The 23421-nt window shown below is 41.2% G+C and overlaps 1 protein-coding gene across 1 annotated transcript in view; it reads left to right on the top strand.

Moving 5' to 3' along the window:
• The first annotated feature begins 583 nt into the window (after positions 1-583).
• Positions 584-23421, top strand: part of CCDC102B (coiled-coil domain containing 102B) — an 89067-nt gene continuing 66229 nt past the window's right edge. Inside the window, exons 1-4 of the mRNA XM_077352863.1 lie at positions 584-693; positions 15504-16356; positions 17522-17733; positions 20003-20111. Of these exons, the coding sequence (XP_077208978.1) occupies positions 15778-16356; positions 17522-17733; positions 20003-20111 (900 nt within the window). The 5' untranslated portion in view covers positions 584-693; positions 15504-15777. The remainder of the gene's footprint in view (positions 694-15503; positions 16357-17521; positions 17734-20002; positions 20112-23421) is intronic.

Genomic DNA, 23421 nt, shown 5'->3' on the forward strand with positions numbered 1-23421 from the left:
CAAGGTACAAAGTTTTCATTTTGTAGAACATACCATTTGCCTATTGTGCAACTGTCACTATTTTTGCATGCCATTTTATCTGATAGCTATTTCTTTCTAAATAGTTTTCACAGTCCTAGTTGCAGTATGTGACTGTGCAAGCCAAAATGAATGAAGAGCCAATTACCTTGTATCTTCGCACAATATACAGGTTGAAAACATAAACACCATGGAGAGTTCGACATAAATAAAATAAAATGAACTCTCTTCTTCAGTTCTATACTGTAAGCTGTTAGAGCAAAAATAAAACATACTTTTCCAAATTATATGATGGTTTTGTTTTGAAAAGGTTACCTTTAAAAAAAAAAAAGGCCCCATCCTACACATAGCATGGGACTGGGGAGGGGGGGGAGGTAGAAAAGCCTTGCTGGTACTGGGGACGAGAAGCAGCTTACGTGTATTTTTGTATATGTATATCAATCTATTGGCTTGATGCCTTGTTACTAAACAAAATGTGATGTGGTATTAGTTTTGGTAAAACCTGTCCAATGGGAATCTTATTTCCATTTAGTGTGGAGGGGCTTTAGCTGCTGGAAATAAGCCTGCTGGCCAGCCCCCAAAGCTGTGCAGATGAGAAAAAGATGCAGGCAATTCTCTTGTTTACACTTGTGTCTGTAACACAGCGAAGGAAGAGCTGCTCCACTAACCCACCGGGTAAGGGTCTTCTTGTGCGTATGTGTTGCCTGTGCAGTTTCTAAATGTTTTAAGAAATGTTATTATTGATTGGTTGCATGTAGGATGGGGGGGGAGGCTGCGTTGCAAGGTAACAGAAGTCTGACAGAGAACATTTTGACTGTATTTTTAATTCTATTTCCTGTCCCATCCATTTCATATTTATTCTTCTGGTATTATACTACATGTCAATTTCTTCAGCATTTCTTTGGTGTACTTAACAAACTTGCATTCTTTTAAATGCCTTTAGTATTAAATCCAGGCTTTTTCCCCTAAAAGTCTTCTGCTTTTGAAAATATATTTTAAAAACTGAAGGTTTCTCTCTTACTTAGGAAAAGATTTTAGCACATAAACTACTTTCACACCTCTTTGAGTGATTTTTTTTATATCTTGAGCTGTAGAGAGCCGTGTACAACTGTTGGAGCAAACAGCGAGGTTAAGTTTATGGTGTGAAATGTGAAGTAAGTAATAGTTATAACCTGACTTCCTTTAAATAGAATTACTGTCAGTCAGGGCTCTGACCTAAATAGTAAAAGAAATACAGCCTGTGTGCGTGTTTTTCTATGTGAGCTTCCTCTACAGCCTGTTTCAGATTTCCAAGATGCACAGACCAAACTACCTTCACTAGAATATGACTTAAATGAGTAGAAGAATGATTTTGGGTTGTATTGAGAATAAAAAGCATTGGCCCCAGGGAAATAGCAACTAGAAAAGCTTGGCTCTATTAAGAAGAAGAGTTGGTTCTTATATGTCGCTTTTCTCTATCCAAAGGAGTCTCAAAGTGGCTTACAGTCACCTTTCCTTTCCTCTCCCCACAGGTGGGTGAGGCTGAGAGAGCCCTGATATCACTGCTCAGTCAGAACAGTTTTATCAGTGCTGTGGCAAGTTCAGGGTCACCCAGCTGGCTGCAGGTGGGGGAGTGCATAATTGAACCCAGCTTGCCAGATTAGAAGTCCACACCCCTAACCACTACACCAAACTGGCTCTTATAGAAGTCTAATAAACATTTGAGACAGTACAAAATTTTCAACAGCCTTTCCCACACTTATAAAAGCGTGACCTGATTATACTATTCAATAGTGTGAAGGATGTTCTTAGACAGGCATGTTTACGGATTCTTCTGTCAGCAGTTTGAAAGCATAGTCTTACATTTTACTTTTGATACAAGCACTTGCTCATAACCCCCCAAATGTCTGCCATGACCATTCCCCAAACCCACCTACCCAGTTTCTACGATATTGGAAGGGAAATATATGTACAAGACACTGCTACAGGCAGTGGCCAATCTGCCTCCCAACAAAGATTTCCCAGACAAAGTGAGTCAATTTAAACATTAAAAAATGAACAGCTACCCAAATACTGAAAAGTTTTCCTCCTCATAAGAACCGTTATAGCTGTCAGCAGTGGCAGGCTGGAGTTAAGCTCATACTAGCTTGCGAGAGATGATGGTTACATTTTTAGGAATTTTGCAAGCCAATTGGAAACTCATCAGGAGTTTTAGGATGCCTCTCAATTGTGATCAGTAGTGCTGAAGCAGGAAGAAATTTCAGTTTCATGAATATAATTCTGATGAATAGTTCAGTAGTAGATCATGCATTGAATTTAATGACAATGAATTCATTGGGAGAGGAGATAGAGGTTAAGATGCAACTCGATTTGTGAAATTGTGGTTCAATTAGAACCATTGGTTGGCTACAGTTACTAGAGTTCAGCAAAAATCAATGAAAGCATACTGAATGAATATGGAATTTTCATTGAAGAATATTGTATATCTATTTTTGGAAATCATGTGCTACACATCCTTTATGTCAGTAAAATGTATAATAAAGTTACATATGTGTGCATGTGTAGGTGTTCTTAAAATCTATAAGTTGTCTGGACCTTTATGGACCTCTCAGAGGATCTGTCTGGAACTGGCAGCCCCTTCACCTTTTAGAACCACCAGCTGCTCTTTTCAAAAACAGAGCTCAGTTTTTTTTTCAGACAAGTCCTCTGAATGATAGGTCTGTGTTTAATTATTATAGAACACATGAGACTTCTCTTTGCTAACACCTGATAGCTGCAAGCCAGAAGCTGACCCACTTCGTGAAGTCACATCTTTGAAGAGAATTTGATGCCGCAAATAATAGCCTGCCCCTAATGGACCATAGGACCATCTTTTGCAAGGTGTCCTTGTGCCAATTATTTTATGGGCATAATTCAAGGAGTTGTTTTAATTTTAAAACCTTGATAAACAACTAGGGGTGAGCCTTACTAACCTTTTCTATATAAGCCAGTCCACCTTCAGAAATCTGGTGGGGGAATCCAGTTAAAGAAGAAGCTGCATATGTGGCAATTAGGAGCAAGGCTTTATTTCTTTTTATATAGCTCCATATAGTGGTTTACTACCAACATTCAGAAATTTGGCTCAAATCTTTCCTGTAATTTATCTTAAACTAATTTTAAACTGAGCTTACTATTAATCTACTGTTGTTGATATCACTTTATTTTAAAAGACATACATTTGCAATGGTAATCATTTATATCACGTTTCAATCTTACTAAATTGCTTAGAATGAACTTTAGAAAATAGCGTCAAAGGGTTTAAAACAAGTCAGTGTGCAACAAACTTTGTCTATAGATGCAGGACTGCCCACTCTTGGTTGAGGAATCCCTGGAGAACGGACCACTTATTAGCCTCCTAGCTGTGAGCTTCCTCCTAAGTAGGGCTAAACAACCAGGGCAGCCATGCCTGGCTTAGAACCATGATTTATGAGTAAATATTGCCAAGGTAGAGGCTTTTCCTGGCCACTCTGAGCCCCAGAGGCCCTGCAGAGGACCATTTCTGGGCTTCCTGCAGCTCCCCCTACATAAGGCACACAGAGGCTCCCCCAGGAGTCAAGTCACCCCCTCCCCAATACCTTCCGAGTCAAAAGAAGGCAGGAGGCTAGGGCAATTTACTGGCAGCAGGGCATGCTCTGAGGCTACCTCCTCTTCCACCCAGCAAACATCTGAAACTGGCAGAAAGTTGGAAGGGGAGAGCTGACTATTTATTAGCCCTTTCTGGCTGAGGGCTGTCTTCTGATTGGGGCTAAACTATCAGGGCAGGCTATTTCTGGCTGAAGGCCATATCCTAATGGGGGAATATTTCCAGGGGAGGGACAATCAAGTAGAGAGTGAGTCATCTGCATGCAATTTGAGCTGATTGGCCCTCATTGGCAGAGTACATTTTGAGCTGATTGGCCCTAATTGGCAGAGTACAATTTGAGCTGATTGGCCCTAATTGGCAGAGTACAATTTGAGCTGATTGGCCCTTGTTGGCAGAGTGCAATTTGAGCTGATTGGCCCTTGTTGGCAGACTGATCTATCGCTATTAGTGGCACACCCCAAGGAAGGGCCAATCAGGTAGCGAGTTACCTGTCCTTTTGGGAAAATATATGGTTTACTGATTGACTATTGATGTCCTTGTCTTAATTTGGGAGCTGACCTCTGACCCCTTCTCCCTTCCTCTTCTCTATCCCAGAATGGTATAGGGGTTAAAAGTGGCCACTTCTAATCTGGCCAGTTGAGTTTGATTTCCTGCTCCTCCACATGCAGGCAGCTGAGTGACCTGGGGCTCATCACCGCCCTGATAGTGCTGTTGTGACCAAGCAGTCCTGTCACAGCTCTCTCAACCTCACTTACCTCACAAGGTGTCTGTTGTGGGGAGAGGAAGGGAAGGTGATCATAATCCACTTTGGGACTCCTTCTGGTAGTAAAAAACAATTCTTCTGCACACAGCCTTCCAAGGTGACATATGTTTCTGCAGGTCTCTCCTGTAGAGACAATGCCCTCATACTCCCACACACTAGATGCCAGACAAGCTGTAATATGGAAAGTACTCTGTCTCCATTCAACTGCAGTTTGCATACTAACAGAATCATCTTGAATAAATGTGAGTTTACTCTTTTTTCTTTTTGTAATATATATCTTGGTCAACTTATTTACTGCACTCAATATCACACTTCTATGACTGATCAAAACTGCTTTATCTACCAAATATTATAATACACAGCAGGGTATAATGCCACAGAGTCCACCATCCAAAGCAGCTATTTTCTCCAGGGGAAATGAGCTCCGTGGCTGGGATATCTCCAGGCTCCACCAGGAGTTAGGCAACCTTATGTGACTGGCACAAAGACAGTTTATCTGTTCACAGGCTCTTTACTGCCTCACTTCTCCCCTCAAGGACAGAATATCAAAAGTTCCTTGGTTTGAGGAACCCCCAATCAAATCCCAGTTTGTTTTGACATCTGACTGTAGGTGCTTGGGCAAAGTAGACCTCTCCCCCCCCCCAAAAAAATAAAGACATTCCAAATCAAAATCTACTTGGTGTTTTAGTGTCTAAGAGGAGATTGAATGGGAAATGCAATGATGTATTTTCCATCGTCACTAGGAAGTCAGTAGTGAACCATGAGGGAAAGATTCCCTCTTTTTCACCCTAGTCATCTGGTATCTCAATCATCTGAAGGAGAAAATGTTCATGCTGATTTAAATACTGCATAGAGATAGCCAACTGTGTAAGAAGCTGGCATTTACATTTTGAAAATAATATATTTTTTTAAAAAAATGCTGGCTATATCTATGGCTGCATCACACACATCTGGTTTACTTTTGATTAATTCCCAGCCTATTTTCCCTCCTTATTCCAGTATCTTTCTCATTTCCCATTTGAATAAATAATAAATTGGTATTGTGAAAAGGCAGTATCGCACATGTGCATTACTTAAGCCTTCCACTTCTTCATGCAGTCACATTTACATTAGGTTGTATCTTTCCAATGCTCTTCTGACAGAATTAGATGTTATCCCATCTTCCCATTTCTCCTTTGAACCATTAAAATGCATTGCTGGAAGGAGGGGACTCACACAGAAGGGCATGCAGGTCAGGGAAGTAGCACTGAAGAGGGTAACTGGATGAGGATGGCCCTCTTCCATCAACAGAATAGTGGCTCAGTACAGAATCTTATGTTTTTCTATTCTGATGCTGTCTTCTCTCTTCTGAAAGATAGCCATGTTAGTTCATTACTGTAAAAATAGCAGAGACTCTTGTGACATCTTAAAGGCTAACATAAATCCCCCCCCCCAAAAAAACAATCAATAGGCTTAGAAAGGTGTAACTCTTCTTACGATGACTTTCACAGAGTAGATGCATGAAGAGATTATATGTCTAATTAATATAAATGTAGGTGTGGAGAAAATATTACTGGCCAAAACCATACTATGTCAAGAGTACTATCTGTGCCATCTCTATGTAAAGCTCAAATTTCACAGAATTGTTTGGCATTAATTGGTGAGAACTAAGTTATAGTGATTGTGCCATTTTCCCAGTTAACGTAACAGATATCACATACAGGATGTAATTTACTGGTAAATTCTGATGCCGTAAATCCACAGTAGTGTTTACCTTTGAAGTTTCTTTTGTTGAAGAATGACTTTCAGATCCACATGGAGTACATTGGGAGGTACTTATGCTTCTGCTGCTTTTGAATGTTGCAGATATTTGTAAGATTGCTATTCTTTTGCATTGAGACTTCCTGTGCATACAGCATTGTTGATAGATTATTGCATATATCGCATTCAGGGATGACAAGGTAAATGAACCCCTGGTGGCATGGATGATGCTAGTTTCTGTGATAGTGTTGTGTGTTTTATTGAACTTGGCATCACACTAAAAAACAATAGTGAAAGGTTTTGAATTAGTTTCATGATTAAACAATTGTAGCATTTGGATTGCAGCTAGAGGATGGGAGGGGGGGTTGGCAGAAAAGAAGACAGGTGCAAGAACCCAGAGTAAGTGTCTGGTTTTGATCAGTGGAAGAGTTCATAGTAAGAGGAGGAGACATGAAAGATACTAGAACTAGAGAGTTTGTGAGATTTTGAATGACCTTTTATGCATTTTGAAAACAGCAGCCAAAGCTTCCTGTGATTTTCTTTCACCTTTTGTGTAACCTTTAAACTGCAGCTGGTGATATAAGGCTGTAGATATTTGTGAAATCTCCCTCTCAACTAGCCTCTTCCCTCTCTCTGTATATATAGATATAGACATGCCCTTTGGGTATTGCTTACTTGGGATTATTAGATGTTTGATCGCTTATATAAAATGGCATTATCAATTTATACATCCCCAAACTGCATGTAACATCTGGAAATGTTGGACACAAAAGAAGCAGATATTGAGTTCCAAACTAATTTCTATAAAACTAACTCTCCAACTCAAAAAAAGAAGAAACTGATATTTGGACACAGTGACACATGCTGGAAGCCAAAGGTCTGGTCCCATGATCACTGGCTCCAAAGAAAAACCTCATTTGACATGATGGTTTTATTCCCACATAACTGTGCTTAGGATGCAGCCATACCTTCATAAATCTTTTTCTGTGGCTCTGCTTGCATTTAGAACTTGCTCTAGATAGACCGCGACACTTTGGATTCTTTATACACAGGTGATAGGAGAACCAGAGAACTAATAATCCCAAGCAAACAATAGCCAGTTTGAGGTTCATTTACATGATCTAAAATTATACAGATCAATTCCATATAAGATTTTTAATGGATGGAACATTTTAAAAACCAACTAGATTACCAGATGTTCTCAACCTTCCTAATGCTGTGACCCTTTAATACAGTTCCTCCTGTTATGCAAGTGTTCCTTCACAGAAATTAAACCAAAACTGACCAATGGCGTGAAGATCCATTGTTCATGATTGTATATAAATTGGGTTTTTTTCTGGGGTTTCTCAGTTCAGTTCTGTCTCTTGTCCCACCATGCCGACTTCACTCTTTTCCACTGCTCCAGACAGACGCCCGCAGGAGGAGTGGCAACAGTGGCAGCGGCCCCACTCCCCGGCCAAGCTGCTCACCCTGCTGCAACCCCTGTGAAAGGGTTGTTTGACCCCCAAAGGGTTCCCAACCCCCAGGCTGAGAACCACTGCTTTAATATTTACAACTTTCCAATTTTGGAAAGAAAAAAAGTCATTTAATTCAATAATATATTCCCAGTATAAACATTAGCAGTTTTCTTCATGCTAGCTGCATGTTTCCCCTAACCACTTAGAAGAACAGTCCACCCCACACAAGTGATATTTTCTTCCTTGTATTTTATTTTTTCTTTCATTTTAAAGCCTGCTGTTGGTGACAGCCAAACCCAAGTGGCTTCTTTTTGAAAATAGATCCAACTTTGTGCATAATTCATTATAATATAAACACTGATACTGTCATGTTTCAGGAATGCTCTGGATACTGCCTAGGAGGGTTCTGTCATGTAAGTGTCTCCTTGAGGTAGTGAACTTCCTAGAGACAAATTTATTTAATTATGTAGTTGAGAGTCATATTTACCAGCCTCAGAACTGCTCTAGTGAATAATGCTTAGCTACGGAGTGAATTGCATGTCAATGTTCTTTCTGCTTGGAAAGTAAATTGACTGAGCATGCACTAGGGACATTAGATCCTCTGGGAACTGTATGCAGCAGGGTTCTACAATGCAAGCGATATTTGTGAAGGATCTTGACAGGCGTAAAGATGGAGTGGAAGTCTCAGAGGCTTCCTGTACACTGCAACTAAAGGTTGGGAGAAGAGAAGGAGATGATGAGACAGTTATGAAGGGTGGGTGATTTGGCAAGCGTACAGGGGTTTGAGACCGGAAAAATCAGGCCCTATCAGAATTCCTTATTTCAGAATTGGATGTAAATTGAACTATGTTCTGAGATTTAGGGGAAATGTTTCCTTTTATTGAGTCCCGTTTAAAACTGATGAGGACTGAGTTGGCCCATCACTCCAATGTATATTTCTTATGAATTAAACACTGAACATAGATAAAATATTGGGATATTATGTACAAAAGTTGCTTGGCTTAACATCTGCAGTGCGAATGCACACATGCTGAGAACAACCAGCAATTACAGTTCCGTGGGATATGTACGACGTGTTTTTTAAAGAAATCATGCTTTTATGCCTACAGTATAATTTTTTTTCATTTTCTTATGTCTAAATTTTATGAACTAGATCCTGCAGTGGAAGAATCCTTTGTGTCCAGAGAAGACCCCTTGAGGTGGAGGAAAACACCACCACTAATGCAACAAATTCATATAATCTAGCCTCTTATGCCACAAGATTTTACTTTGTAGCTCCCCAGAATGAATTAATTATTACAAAAACTAGAAATATCTCTGTCAAATGTAAAAAGACATGAACCACTACCATCCCTCCCACTACCATCTCAACCACTACCCCAATTTGCTTTGTGTCAATAGCAGCAAAAGAGGTTCTCTAAGACAAAGAGGACCATGTCTTCTTCCATTTCATTTTCAAGCAGAGGGGTTTTTTGAGCTGTAATTCCTAATGCGACTGACATACTGGCCATCCAGACCTAAATGGAAACTGTGTTCTGAATAAAACAATAAACTATCAATTCTAACAAGAGAAAAACGAGAGGATTAACATCAATGAAACAATTAGGAATATGTCAACCATAGCATTTTTTCCTCTTTATTTTAATTCTTTATTTGCATTTGATCACTGTATCAGTACGAAAGGGCTGTTTTTAAAGAGCGTGTTTGACTGAAAAACTCATCTTTATCATTGTTTCCAAGTCTCCTGGAAGTAATTACAATTATATGCCTGATTTGAGAAGAAAATACGATGGATAGACAAGTGCCTGCAATTTTGTACTTCATGACTGAAAGGACCTGAGTAATGAAAATCTCTTTCCTGTTTGTAAAAGACATATTATTGTCCATCTGGTTTTGTTAATCTGTAGCAAGAAATTCAATCATTTCAAGTCATATTGGCACTGTTTATTCTGCCATATTTTGTCAAATAGGACAGCTGAGTACAGCTGTTCCCCCCACCCCCAAGACGCAGCACAGCAGAGGCTTGGTTGCTGTCATTTCCAGGTTACACATAGACCTGCCTGGGTAAGCAATGGCTACCACCCCTCCCACAGACCAGGAAGGACAGGAGCATGGCCAGAGGAAAGAGATGGCTGGTATGTTTGCATACAGGAAAGAGTTCTAATCTTACCTCCCTTCTTTGGCTTTTCCTCAGGCTGAGAAATTGAGGCCAGGCTCTATTCCCCCCTAAGGGGGCACTGTTGAAGGCAGCCAGTCCCCCCCCCCCATAAGCTTCCAGAGAGAAGCTGTTTTAGTCAGGGTTTATGTGTGTGTGTGTGTGTGTGTAAATCAGAAGAGGAAGGAAGTGTTGGTTCAGCAGCAGAAGCTTCACCCATAGGGAGGATAGAGGCTACATTATGGGAACACAAAGCAACCTTCTGGGGGCCTTCCACTCCCCCACTAAGATGGATTAGGTGAGGAGGGTCAGTTTCATACTTACAAGAAGCTGTCCCAGGAGCTGGTAGCTACAGCCATGCCTTTGACCATTAAGCCCAGGCAGCTAACCCAGTTGTTGTGACTGGCCAAGACCTCTGTGCAGTCATCTTTTGTGGAGTCCCAGATGTTGCAGTTGACGTTCTCATAACCAGCTTGGAGGATGCAGCCAATAGAAGGCCACTGAGTTGATGCCACAGATTATGTTATTGTGCATGTACATCATAAGTTCCGAGTTGGCATGCAGGTCAAAGATATGGCAGGTAGCATTGTGACCTTTTCTGCACCAGGAATATGCACCGCCTTACCACTCATCCGGTGACAGAGCAAATTCCTGATTCCAGATGATGTCATTGCTGGCTGGGGCCATCCCAGGCCTGGCCCAACTCAGGCCCTTGTTTGCCCCTGGGCAAGGGAACAGGGCAAATGAGGGCCTGAGTCTGGCCAGGCCTGGGACAACCCCAGCCTAGAGACAATGTCATCTGGAATCAGGAATTATCCACGTTCCCTTTTTTTGCCCTAGGCACTGATGGAGCCTATGTTGGGCCAGGGTCATGGGAAATTGGAAGAGTCAGGTCATCCTGGCCTGGCTCCTCCCCACCCGCAGCCATAATTATAACATCCCAGAAGGGACACAAAATGCCCCAGATGACTTGGACCTGGGATGAGGTGGGGCGACCGACCCTGGCTGAAATGGCTGGTGGCAGCATGGTGTAATAGTGCCAATGTGTTGATTTTTTACTCATACCCCATGGAGATCTGCTGGCACATGCTGCCTTAGATGTTCTACAGTTCGATGGAGGAGAATCAGGTCAGTGGTGGTTTCAAATGGAGAGCTAGGAATAAAGGGAAGTCACACCATTAATCCTGGAACATGCCTCAAGGCAGGGTGTGGGAGGCAGGCTGACAAACACAGATCATCCCCCAAGGAGAAGCAGATCAAGGGGGGGGGTCAATTGGAGAGCAATAGTCAGAAAAGTACAGTCAGTGGGCAGTAAAGACAAATACAGATCACCACCAAACAAAAAGTCAGTGTGTGTGTGTGGGGGGGGGGAATAAAATAGCAAAGAACTAATTTGAAGCCTCCCTCCCCACAAGCAGCCATTAAAAAATACCCAAAGAGCAATCCCTCATCTTACTGCAACTCATAGTGGGAGGTGAAATTAAATGAAGAGAAAAAGGAAGGGAAACCACCAAGGAAGCAGACAGCAGGAAAATCCCACTAAACAAAAATGCTATGTAAATGAGGAATTTAGTCCCGATTTTCCCACCCTTTGTGGGAAACAAACAAATAAAACCTAAATCACAATATCGAGGGACTCAGGGCAAAGCAAAGACCCCTGCCTCTGATTAAATAAGCTAGCTAAGCAATCCTCCATCATACCAAGCAGCAAAGCCCTTTTGTGAGTACGGGAATTTCTGGTGAGTTTCATTTTCTAAACAACTTGGACATTTCTTCAGAAACTATGTGTGTGCTGAACATTGCCTCCAGACATCTGATCTGGCTAGAATTCTGCATGAATTTTGGCTCATCATATGGTTTGTGCCCACTCTTACAATTGTACCCTATATACTCGCTTATAAGCCTAGTTTTTCAGCACCTTTTTTCACACTGAAAAAGCCCTCATCGGCTTATACGCGGGTATATACGGTAATTGAAATAAAAGCCCTCTCCAGCAAGCCAATCATTGCTCTGGCAGCTTGTAGGGCATCAACACTTTGATTGAGGGACTCTGATCTTTTTTTTTACTTTTGCCTTCATTTCTTCCTCTTCTTAATCACGTCTCCAAACTATTATTTTGGTTTCTTTGGGTGAAAAACAGGGTACAGAAACCAGCAGCTATTGATCCTCTTGACTTTTCTGTATTTGTTGGGGGGGGGAGGATGGATGGGAGAGCCTGTGATGATGGAGCATTCCCCCCCTTGGCTTACGTGTGAGTCAATTAGTTTGCCCAGATTTTGTGGTAAAATTGGATACCTCGGCTTATATGCGGGTCGGCTTATATGCGAGTATGTACAGTAATTATTGATTTTATTGTCTGTTTTTTTAAATAGTCAAAATGCCCTATGGTGGGATGGCAAGAATCAAATGCCAGGTAATGTCACCCATAGTGGGCTGAACCTGTGAATATGGTGGGATATGGGTGGGTCCTATGTGTCCTATTCCTGTGTTGTAATAAAACCAGATAGTGTGTTATTTTTTTTTCTCCACAAAAAAAAATTGGCATACAGCGGTTTCAGGAAAAATACTACTGAGGACTATGGAAATCTGGAAACAAGACAATAATAGCAGATGTGTAAGAATGAGGGGGAAAAGTGCTCAAACCAAGGCAAAGGGCTTCCATGTGGAAGCAATCTCAGAATGAGTAGAAGGTTAATATATCATCTCTTTGTAGCTTTAAAACATGTTAATTTCCACTGTTTACTCTAAAAGACTAAGTTCTAAATTTTATTATTATCTATGTATCTGTACTAACATATGTTTTCCTTGTGGAGTGTAGGGACAATGTGCTCCTGAAGAGGTCATATATCTACTCTGCATTTACAGTCTTCAAAAGAGGTGATAGGGGGAAAAAATAACAGCATAAGTATGTCTTGTCACAGAATGGGAACAAGTCAGATTAAATGCCTGTTTAAATTAGATGTTTGAACTGAGTAACTAGTTTAGCCGAGAAGTTTGTGTGAAATCATATCGCTGCTAGATATGGTTTTATTGGCTGAGTATCTGAGGAAATTCAGGAATGTAAGAAATTGCTTCTGAAGTCAGTTGTAATTTATGTTAAATAAATTATCTCCAGATTTTTCTCCCAGACATATTCAATCCCTCATTCAAGGTGTTTTTTCAATTATCATTTGCGGGTTTTTTTTTTCCGAAGAAGGATGAACATGCTGTGAAAGTGTCCATCTATGCCAATCGAAATAATTGTCACACATGAAAAATGCACTTCTTATGGATTACATTTGCAGACTTAGCTTAGAGAGGAAGTGTTGTTCACTGTTATCACATAGAAACACTGAACCTTCTTGATAATTGGCTTCGAGTTTCTGGTACCATCGAGACATCCGCATTGCCAGTGGGTTGCATCAGCATCCGTTCCAAGTTCTAAAGTTTCGGGTCCATTTTCCTCTACTTTCAATCTCACAAACACATGCAGAAGCAGAATCACAAGGGGAAAAATCACTGCTAGGCATAGGCTTTCAAGGTTAAAAGGGCATAGAAATCCCTGTGCAAATTCTGAATCTGTGCAGGCAGATGGGTTGGGGGGGGAGAGAGAAGGACTACAGAAACTGTCTGTATGATAAGCCTGCATGAACAGCCCTTATGCGTGGTTAAGAATTCTGCCATTTGTTCATGTTTCACATAGTTTTTATATAGTTTATGTATTGCAAATTGTGAAGTAAGAATGTTTGTCTAAGTAGTTTTGAGTATAGAGTATAGAGTCTGTTCAAACTATGTACGAAGGTTTGAAGAAGAGCCTACTGCTGCAATTCATGCGTACACACATTCACTCGTACTACAATTATTGTGACCAGTGGCCAGAGGGATACTATCCATGTATGATTACTGCCATCTACCTTCCTCCCTCAGAGCAGATTCACACACCCTCCAAATCTGTTCCTTCCTGGACTAAGCCACCCAAGTAATGTGGTTTCTTTACTGATATTAAGGCTGCCCCACCCTGTGTCTGAAAGATAATTTGGCTTTTGATGCAGCCTTAGAACATCATGGGAAGGTACAGGAACCCCCCTTTAGTGAAACCCCTTTAGAATAGCTCTTGTAAAAGTCAAACAGAATCAAAGATTTCATTCCATATACCGGGAAAGGGCAGCTGGAATGAGTTTTTAGGTATAAATCAGTAGTTGTACAGTCTTTAGTTCTGAAATGCAGACTTTTGAGAATTCTTGAAGCTTATTTCCTTAATTTCTAAGTTCTTTTGTATTTGTGTCTTCCCAAACACTACAGTATTCATCTCTTCCTTAAGAAGGTCAGTGCTGTTTGTTGTCCCTGTTCTCCTAGCAAAGCTCTCCTGGGTCTCACTTCCAGGGTTCCCTCTGGTAGAAACTCAGCTGGGCTGGCTTCTATTGCCAAGCATACTGCTGAGAACTGGCTGAGGTCATTCAAGCTGTCTGACTCCTGAGTAGACTTGGCCAAAGCCATGCCTTGCTGCAATCTGGCTGTCAACTTTCCCAGCTTCAGGGCTTGCTGGTGCAGTGTGTCTTTGGCTGGGCTTGCAACCCCAGGAAGGAAGTGCAGAAGCCAGGGTGCCAACACCAGCAATTTTTAGCATGACTAAACCAGTTGTAGATTTTACATTTTTGTGATGTACAAAATTCTAAAAGCGAGATTCAGTTTTTAAGGTTTTTGTCTTATAATACTGCACTTTACCTGACAGCTTTTCTATGGAATAGTGTTGACAATGCTCTCCTATGGTATGTGGGAGGAATCATATAGTTGGAAGGGACTCGATGGGTCATCTAATCCAACCCCCTGCACTGTGCAGGACACTCACCATCCTAGCGCTCATCCATTGTAACCTGCTACCTCCTTGAACCTTCACAGAATCAGCCTCTCTGTCAGATGGCTATGCAGCCTTTGCTTAAAAATCTCCAAAGGACTTCAAGCATTGAATGCTATTCAAGTAAACTCAGCTGTAGAATCCATCAGGCCCTGTGGGAGGGACAAAATATAGATAAGCTTTATTTATTATTTGGATTTGGATTAAGAATTGCTTGTATTAAGCATAATGGATGAGATCCTGTTTCTCTTGGCTTTTGGATTAATCTTTTTATATACTTGGAAAAATTTGTCTTACTAAATAGCACAAGATATGATTTTTTAAACTGTAACATGAACTTTTCGAAGTGGAATTATAAATTTCTTTATATGGAGTACTATTTATTCTCAGTAATTTATAAAGTGAGTGGAGAGAAAGTGTCAAGATGAAATATTTTGCTTAAATTCTATTAAGATAATCTACCAGATATAGTTTCTTGCAGCAGATTCAACTATGCATTTTCCCTAATACATGACTATTTCCCCCATCCTCATCACCCCAAGATGTAACCTTGTGGAACTTGGCTTTGAGAAAGGGAACAAGATTATTGGCTTCATAGCTCCCACACAAACCATGCTGTATAAGAACCAGTGTATTTGCTGATGGTTAACAATAAAATGGTGACTGGAAAAAAATAGCATCTATTTAGGTCTAATTCAATTTGAACCTCACTGTTAGAGAATTTTAAAAATCATCTTCTAATGGAGAAAAGGAAAGTCAGACATGTGAATACTGAACTTTGCTTAATATGTTGTCTTCTCTAATTGTATTTTTGTATTACTAATGGCAAATTAACTTTAAAGGAGTGAGTATTGCAATCTAAAACATGTCATTAATTTTAATGTTCATTTATACAAGTATTTAATTATCCTCTTCCTTTTTTTTTGGTCCTTTAGGTAAGGACAGCCCATAAGATCACTGACATTGGTAAGCGTGGGGGAGTATTGTGTGGGGGATTCTCATTCCCCCTTTAAATCACCATGTTTTGCCCTTGAAGGACTATGTAAGAAAACACTGCAGGATGTGCCTTTCCCAACCCAAAGGGAACTGACTGCTTGGTTAGAACCTGGAGTGTTGAGTTCGGAAGTGTTTCCATTCCAATGCCACACCTGGATAGCCTGTATTTTAATGAAATAGTTCACCTGTTAATTTATATAACTATCTCAAGACATGTATTTTGATTCTGTTTGTAATTTAATGGAAGATAAGCAACTTTTGAAAAACCAACAGAAAGAAGGTGCAGAAGAGAACTATGCAAGAACACACAGAACCTGTAAATCAAATATAATGACACAAAGAGTCTTTCCTTCTTCATCCTATCACCACTGTATGTATATTTATAATAGCAGTGACTGGGAAATATGTGAGGAACTACGGATTCGAGAGCTTGAAGATGCCAAGGCCAGGACAGCTCAAATGGAGAAGACCATGCGTTGGTGGTCAGACTGCACTGCCAACTGGCGGGAGAAATGGAGCAAAGTCCGGGCAGAACGAAATAAAGCACGTGAAGAGGGGAGGCAGTTGAAGCTCAGGCTGGAATCCACACTGAAAGAGCTGAGTGTCTTGAAAAAAATTAAACAACATGTACGTAGAAAGAATCAAGAAGTCGAAACTGACAATATTTGGGAAAAGAATTTTAATTCTTGTGACTTGTACTGGATGAAAGAAGACAATACAAACCTTCTGGGGAAAGAACTTCTTAAATATGTCCAAGATAACGAAATCTGTGATGGAAATTGTGTCCATGAGGTAAATAGTTATGAGTAAATACTTTGGGGAATTCCGCACAAGGACCAATGTTTCCAGAATGCAAAAACGCCATATTAAATAGTGGAATTTCGTCTTTCCGCGTACCTTTAATTTTAGTGGAATATTGAAGTCCCAGTAGAGTTGTATTCATTCCCCGCAGGTTTCCGGTCTCGCTGGAATCGCAACAAAGGAAGCAATATTTTTCTGTGCTTCTTCCCGCCCTTGGCTGTCAATCAAATGGAACAACCAATGGGCTGTTGTGTTCATGCTCCCGAAAAGCCCCTTTCCCTTTAAGAACTGTTTTTTAAAAACTCAAACACACTAATTGCAACAAATATTTGTTCAATCATTGGTGGCATAGGAGCTGGCACTTATTCGTTTACATGCTCCTCAAGTAAAAAAAAAAAAATCCCCCCCATGGTTGCGATTTGTGGCCGAAATTATAGGCAGTGTTGAACAAGGGGCTGTATTGTGCTTGGGAACTTTAAAGATACTTGCAGTAGGGAGCTTTGTTTTACTCTTAAGCACTTCTGGGGACTGACTTTAGCCGGAGAAGCCTCGCTCACTCGCTTGTTGCTTTCTCCGGTCTAAGGGAAAAAATGGTGATCGCTTCTCCGGAAGTTCAGGGGCGAGAGTGGGGGAGGGACATTCTTTCTACCGCTACATTGAGAATGCACATGTCTTTCGCTGATGTTGTAGCTTGTGCTCAGAAGTGTAGTGTTTTTTTCAGGGGGAAACCACTTTTCAGGGGGAAACCCCCGAAAAGTGCTACAACGAAGCGCTTCTTGCGGGAGTGTTGCAAATTGTGTGCGATGTCATGCGAAACGTCGAATTAATAGCCTTTACAAAAAGTAAGACTTCTGCTACATTTAAGTCCTGCAGAATGGACCTTTGAAAATCACAAAGAAAAACAATAATTTCCTACAGGCCCATTTCAATTTGCTTTCATAGTATTAAACCAACTGCTTCCACAATACTGAAGCATTGATTGGCACAGTATAATATCATTCAAAACTCTAGAAATCAGCCTCTAATCACTGGGAATGGACAATTTTTCTTTTTGGTTTCTCACATGGGAACTATCAGCTACTAATAAGTGGGTGCGTGTTTTTCTACTGGGAAGATAGAACTGCTTTGCTGACACGTTAACATAATTTCTTCTCAGGATATTTGCACGGTTGAAAATTCCTTAGAATATCACAATCAGGGAATCAATTTGGAACTTCTTAATTTCGGAAGTAAATGTACAACTGCAGTTTCTCTGGAAAATCCTACCCCAAACAAGAACCATCTAATCCATTCTCAGGATGATGACATCATTCACATTTCTATGTTAAGACTTCATGAAATGCAGAAAATCTTGCAGAGAGAACAAAAGTAAGTTCAAAAGATTCTTAAAGCAATAATTTTAAATGGCATTCTTTTCAGTACATTTTTTAAAAATCATATTAGTGGTCACATAGTTTGCATTGTCCCATAAATCTATCACCTCTATTAAGTTCTCTATCTCTCTCCAAGTATGTAGCTGACAACAGCAGCTTAGAAAAGTTATGCCATATATTTTAGATTTTCTGTAGCAAGGCTATATCTATTGCACTATGTTACAGCCAAGATATTGCATGGCAGTGTGCCATATTCTGAGACAAACAGAAGACACATACACTATAGTTGGTAATAAATTAGGCTAGAACGTTATTGTTATGCACATGAGCATGGCAAGACCTGGGCAGAACCAGCCCTTGCAGCCAGCCAACTGCAAGTCAGCTTCATACCAGCAGGCCACCCCAAGGGGACTGAGTGACATATAGGTCAAGCTCCCCCTATCCAAAGGCATTCAGGACAATGGGAGGATAGCATGAGATGGGAGCCTTGTGGCGGTCAGCTTCTGTTAGGACTCTCCCAGCCACCTGCTATATGAGGGGGCTGCTTCCCTAGCAGAAGAGACCCACAGCTCAGCATGTACCCAGCTTCTTATGGAAGCCCCTGACCTGGTAAAGCCTGGCATGCAGGCATGGGATTTGCTCCAAAGGATCCACCTACCCACATAATCACCAGTTGTGATGAAATACTGACATAACAAAATGCCAATAGAATGACGTAACCACAACCAAATACCAAGAATAGGGCAGGAGGGTGGGAAGCAGCAATAATGGGGTAAGAGAACAAGCCTCCCAGCTCCAGTTCTTATATGGGTTCTGAGGAGCCTGCCCACCCACCCCTGGCATCCCCTATCTTGTGATTCTGGGGAAAGCCATGGTCACGTGGCCCAGAAAACACATCGGGCATCAGGCCCTGTCAGACTCGTTACTTCCTTGTGCATCTCATTGACCCCTGCTGCTGCAACAACAGCTTCTCTGGGTGAGTGCTACAGCCACATTTGTTGATCAATTGCAAAGCATCTGATTGGTAACATAGACCATATGATGATTTATTCTGGTATAAAAAGATGTCAGTTTTTGCTACTGGTACTAAATATTTATTCTGTGTCAAAGACCTATCTGCAGTTAAGAGAAGTAGCTCTGCCTTGAACAAAATAACATCTGAGAACCAAGCAAATTGCAACAGCTACCACATCCTTAGTGCACATTTAGAGTCAAGAAGTAACTGAGCAGTAAATATAGCTAAGACTAGATGAAAGTGATTGGTAAGACCTGTGAATAGTAGCAGTTTTTCATATACAGCTTAATAAAGGAGTTTATAACAGATTACTTATACATGGATGCTTTTGGTTGATTGCCTAGCAGGTTGGCAAAATTGGCCACAAAGAGGACACACATACTGGTTTACCATTTTTGGCATAAAATTGGCCACAGTTTTATTTGACCCCTTCCCCCCCCCCAGCAGGAGTGTTGGCACAGCCATAAGGGACTGCAAGGAAGCTCTGACGCCAGCAGTGCCACTGGAGCTGCCAAGCACTCAACCTCTCATAGACCACAGCTCCCCTTGCCTGCTGGGACCACCAAGGGAAGGCAACCTTGAACTGGAGGAATCCTAAGGCCTCCATTTGGTTCCCCCCAGTTGCTCCACAATGTGAGATTGTCTGCCTCCCAGCTGGGTTGGTGCTATGGCTCAGCATCCCTGCAGACTCCTAAAGAGGCCCCTGTGATGGAAGCTCTAGTTCGCAGACACAGACTCCCCCCAAAAGTATCCTCCCCAGACCCAAAACTGCCAGCTTCAACAAAAGGTAGTCAAATTATTAATGTACAACTTAATGGTGCAGAATAACTGGTAAACAACCTTGAAATACAAACATTTTAATTGGGCAAAGTGCTTGAAACAGGGTGTGTGGGTTGGGAGCTTCCATCCAAATCTCCAAGGAGCAAAGAGGGTGGGTATTGATTGCACCACTTCTTTTATGACACTTGGCCATACCCACACATATGCAATGAGCAGGGGGTTGGACTAGATGGCCTGAAGGTCCCCTTCCAAATCTATGATTCTAGGATCTAAACTCTATTTGGTCCTTATATGTAATGGTCAATGAGTTCTATTTCAGTGTATATGAAGAAGTATGTGTGCACACACAAGCAAATACCCAAAATAAAACTTTGCTGGCCACTGAATTCAGACTTTGTACTGCTGCTTCAAAGGAGCATGGCTATCCACCTGAATTTATTATTTTATGATAATTTTTGTCTTAATTTAGAGTACGCTCATCTCTAGAAAAGGAAGTAGAGAAACTGAAATCTGAGAAATCTCTGTGGAAATGGAAATACAATGAGTTGAAAATATCTGAAGAGGGAAACTTAAAGCAGGTATGTTTTAAAAGGAAGTGCAAAAGGAAATTGCAGTATATAACCCACCTCCAAACATCTAGGCTTTTTTAAAAATTATGCACTCTGTCAAAATAGGGAAATCCATTTGTTCATTCTATTGTTATTCCATAGGTTGGCTCCAGTCCACATTCACTCTTCCTTCTGATTTAACATGGAAAATAGTTAAAATTGATTCCAGAGTTTCTGTCTATCTAGCTTGCCAAAGCATTCTTCTTCTGTTCATTTTCTTCATTTTTAATTTCACTGAGATTTAAGCATGTGACTTTTGCACATTGATTAAACACAATATCAAAATGAAATCTTGATGCAATTGTACATTGTTTTTACATTATGTTTCACAAATGCAAATGCACACCTGTGTTTGTACAGATTTTGTCATGTTGACTTGGGGGATGGGAATAAAGGTACTGAAAGATGTGGCAAACTATGTGTGCACCGTATTTACAAAGTCTAGAAATAAAAACAGAAGACTTGCAAGTGCCTAAACGACTGTTTACATTCCACAAGTGAGGCAAAGTGATTCAAAACTCTGAGATCCTTGGAGAAATTTGTAAAAGGAGACTTTCATAAGCGTCCCTTCGAGGTACATGAATGTGTAACTTGAGAAAAGTAGCAAAGTATGCCCTTTCTCCACTCCCAGTGTTGTTTTCCATACATTTCCCCACAAAAAATCAAAGCAGGAGGGCAATCAGGAATAACATGGGATGAAAAAAGGGGACTCCAGTGAGAAGGGGGGGGGGTATGTGCCCCCCCCTTTACAAGCTCTTGTGTGAAAATAGAACAAAAGCTTGTATAATAGCAGAGTACCACATTGAACCACTGTCTTATTCAGTGCCATTCCTGAGGGCACCTTAAACATCAGAAGAAATTTTTCACTACATAGGATGGGAAAACAGAATCTGCAAAATACATTATTTGATCTCAGCTATTCACTTTCATTGCTCTGGATTGAAGCTTTTGGCGTTTGGACTTGACTTGGTACTAAGTCCAGTCCCTCCAGAGAAAAGAGCTGCAGAGTAACAGAATTTTGAAAGTATATAGTTATTAGTTACATTTGTGGATATAGTGCAGATCCAGACTCACAGTGCTTTGATGTTTAAAAGAGAGTAATCTTTACTGGTAAAGATTGTTTGCAAATATCATCACTAAACATTATAAAATTGAACTTGCATGCAGCCAACTCACTCCTATCTGATTAGCCCTTCCTTGGGTTATGCTGCCAGTAGGGAGAGAGCACTCTACCAATGAAGGTCAATCAGTTCAAATTGCACTCTGCCAATAAGAGCCAATCAGGTCAAATTGCTTGCAGACAGCCAGGGAAAGCCTCTAACCAAGGAGAGTTTCCTCATGAGTGAGTACCAATCAGTTCAGATAGTACTCTGCCAATAAGAGCCAATCAGTTCAAATCACACTCTACCAATCAGGACTAATCAGGTCAAATTGCATGCAATCAAGAAAAGCCTCTACCCTGGGAATGTATACTCATGAGTGAGGGCCAATCAGGTCAAATTGCATGCAGATAGCCAGGGAAAGCCTCTACCCTGGGAATGTGTACTCATGAGTATGTCATGGCCCTCAGACAGGATAGTTTAGCCCCAATCAGGAGGGCTCTCAGCCCTGGTAGTTTAGCCCCAATCACGAGGGAGCTCTCAGCCAGGAAAGGTTAATAAGAGATCAGCTCGCCAATTTCAACCTCCTGCCAGTTTCAAAAGTTTGCTGGGTGGAAGAGGAGCTGGCCTCAGAACATGCCCTGCTTCCAGTTAGTTGCTCTGGTCTCTTTCAATTTGGAGGACATGTGGGGGAGCGTTTCACCTCTTGGTGCAGCCTCCACATGGAGGCCCAAAAAAACAGCCCCCCTGGTAGGCCTCTGGGACACAGGGGATCTAGAAAAATCTTCTGCCCTGGTAATGTTTCCTTATGAGTAAGAACCAGTTAGTTGAAATTGCTTGCAGACAGCCAGGAGAAGCCTCTACCCTGGGAATGTTTACTCATGAGTAAGAGATGGTTTTCAGCCAGGGAAGCCTAATAAGGGATCTACTCTCCGCTTCCAGTGTCAGAAATTTGCTGGGTGGAAGAGGAACTACCCTGCTACCAGTAAGTTGGCCTCCTGTTCTCTTTTAATTTGGAGGAGATTAGGAGGGAATGAGCTGCCTCCTAATGCAACTTCTGTGTGCCATCTGGAGGTGGGGCTGTGGGAGGCCTGTAAATGCCCCCCCCCCCCAGCACTCTGGGACCCAAGACAGCCCGGAAAAGCCTGTGCCCTGTGAATGTTTACTCATGAGTAAGTCATGTGTTTGCAATTTGCAATCTGAAAAGGGAGAGTTGCTTTGGGGTTAGCCATCACAGACAATTGCAGCAGGGGGAAATAATGCTGATGTTGGTGGGACTGGGAAGATGTACACTTTCCCTTTCCTTGGTCTTGGTGTAATCTTTCCAAACCATCCCAACAAAGCAAATTTGAGTGCAATGGCATGGAAAGAGAAATTACAGACAGGGAACAGAAGCTCCATGACACTATGGGGACATGTTGAAGGGGTAACATACTGTTTCCCTGTATCACCTTCCCAGTAAAAGAAGTGTTGGTTTTTATACTCTGCTTTTCCCTGCCCAATGGAGTGGCTTATATTTGCCTTCCCTTCCTCTCCCCACAACAGACAACCTGTGAGGTAGGTGAAGCTGAGAGAAACTGCTCTGTAAGAACAAGTTCTAACAGGACTGGGACTAGCCCAAAATCACCCATCATGTGGAGTAGCAGGGAATCAAATCCAGCTCACACATTAGTAGCCACTGCTCTTAACCACTACACCAAGCAGTACAATGGCAAATTGCCATTGTCTTAAAGGGATGGAGCTAGAGTACAGGCAGAAGAAACTGCTGCAAGAGGATGGTGTAGTAAGTCTTTTTTGACTAGCTCATTGATTGTTATGGGATTATTTTCCTTTAAATTTGGAAAGCTAACAGAGGCAGTAATTGAGAAACCAATATTTTCATTTTAATATACAACAGTTTTTTATTTACTCTGATATTGAACTGAACTGAAGAATGTTCAGTTCTTTAAGCAAATTTTGCTATCAATTAAATATTTTCATTAAAGGAAACTGTGACAAGTTTATGAATTATTTTATGGTTATTTTTATTAGCAATGATTGCCACCAAGCATTTCTTTTTCCCACCTGGTGCCTGGCATCCCTGCACCTCCATGGGATCCAAAGCCAGGGCTTTTCTCCAGGGGGACTGATCTCTGTTGCCTGGAAATGATCCGCAATTCCAACAAATCCCCAGGTCCCAA

The sequence above is a fragment of the Paroedura picta genome, chromosome 9 (genome assembly GCF_049243985.1).
Source record: "Paroedura picta isolate Pp20150507F chromosome 9, Ppicta_v3.0, whole genome shotgun sequence".
Taxonomy (NCBI): Eukaryota; Metazoa; Chordata; class Lepidosauria; order Squamata; family Gekkonidae; genus Paroedura; species Paroedura picta.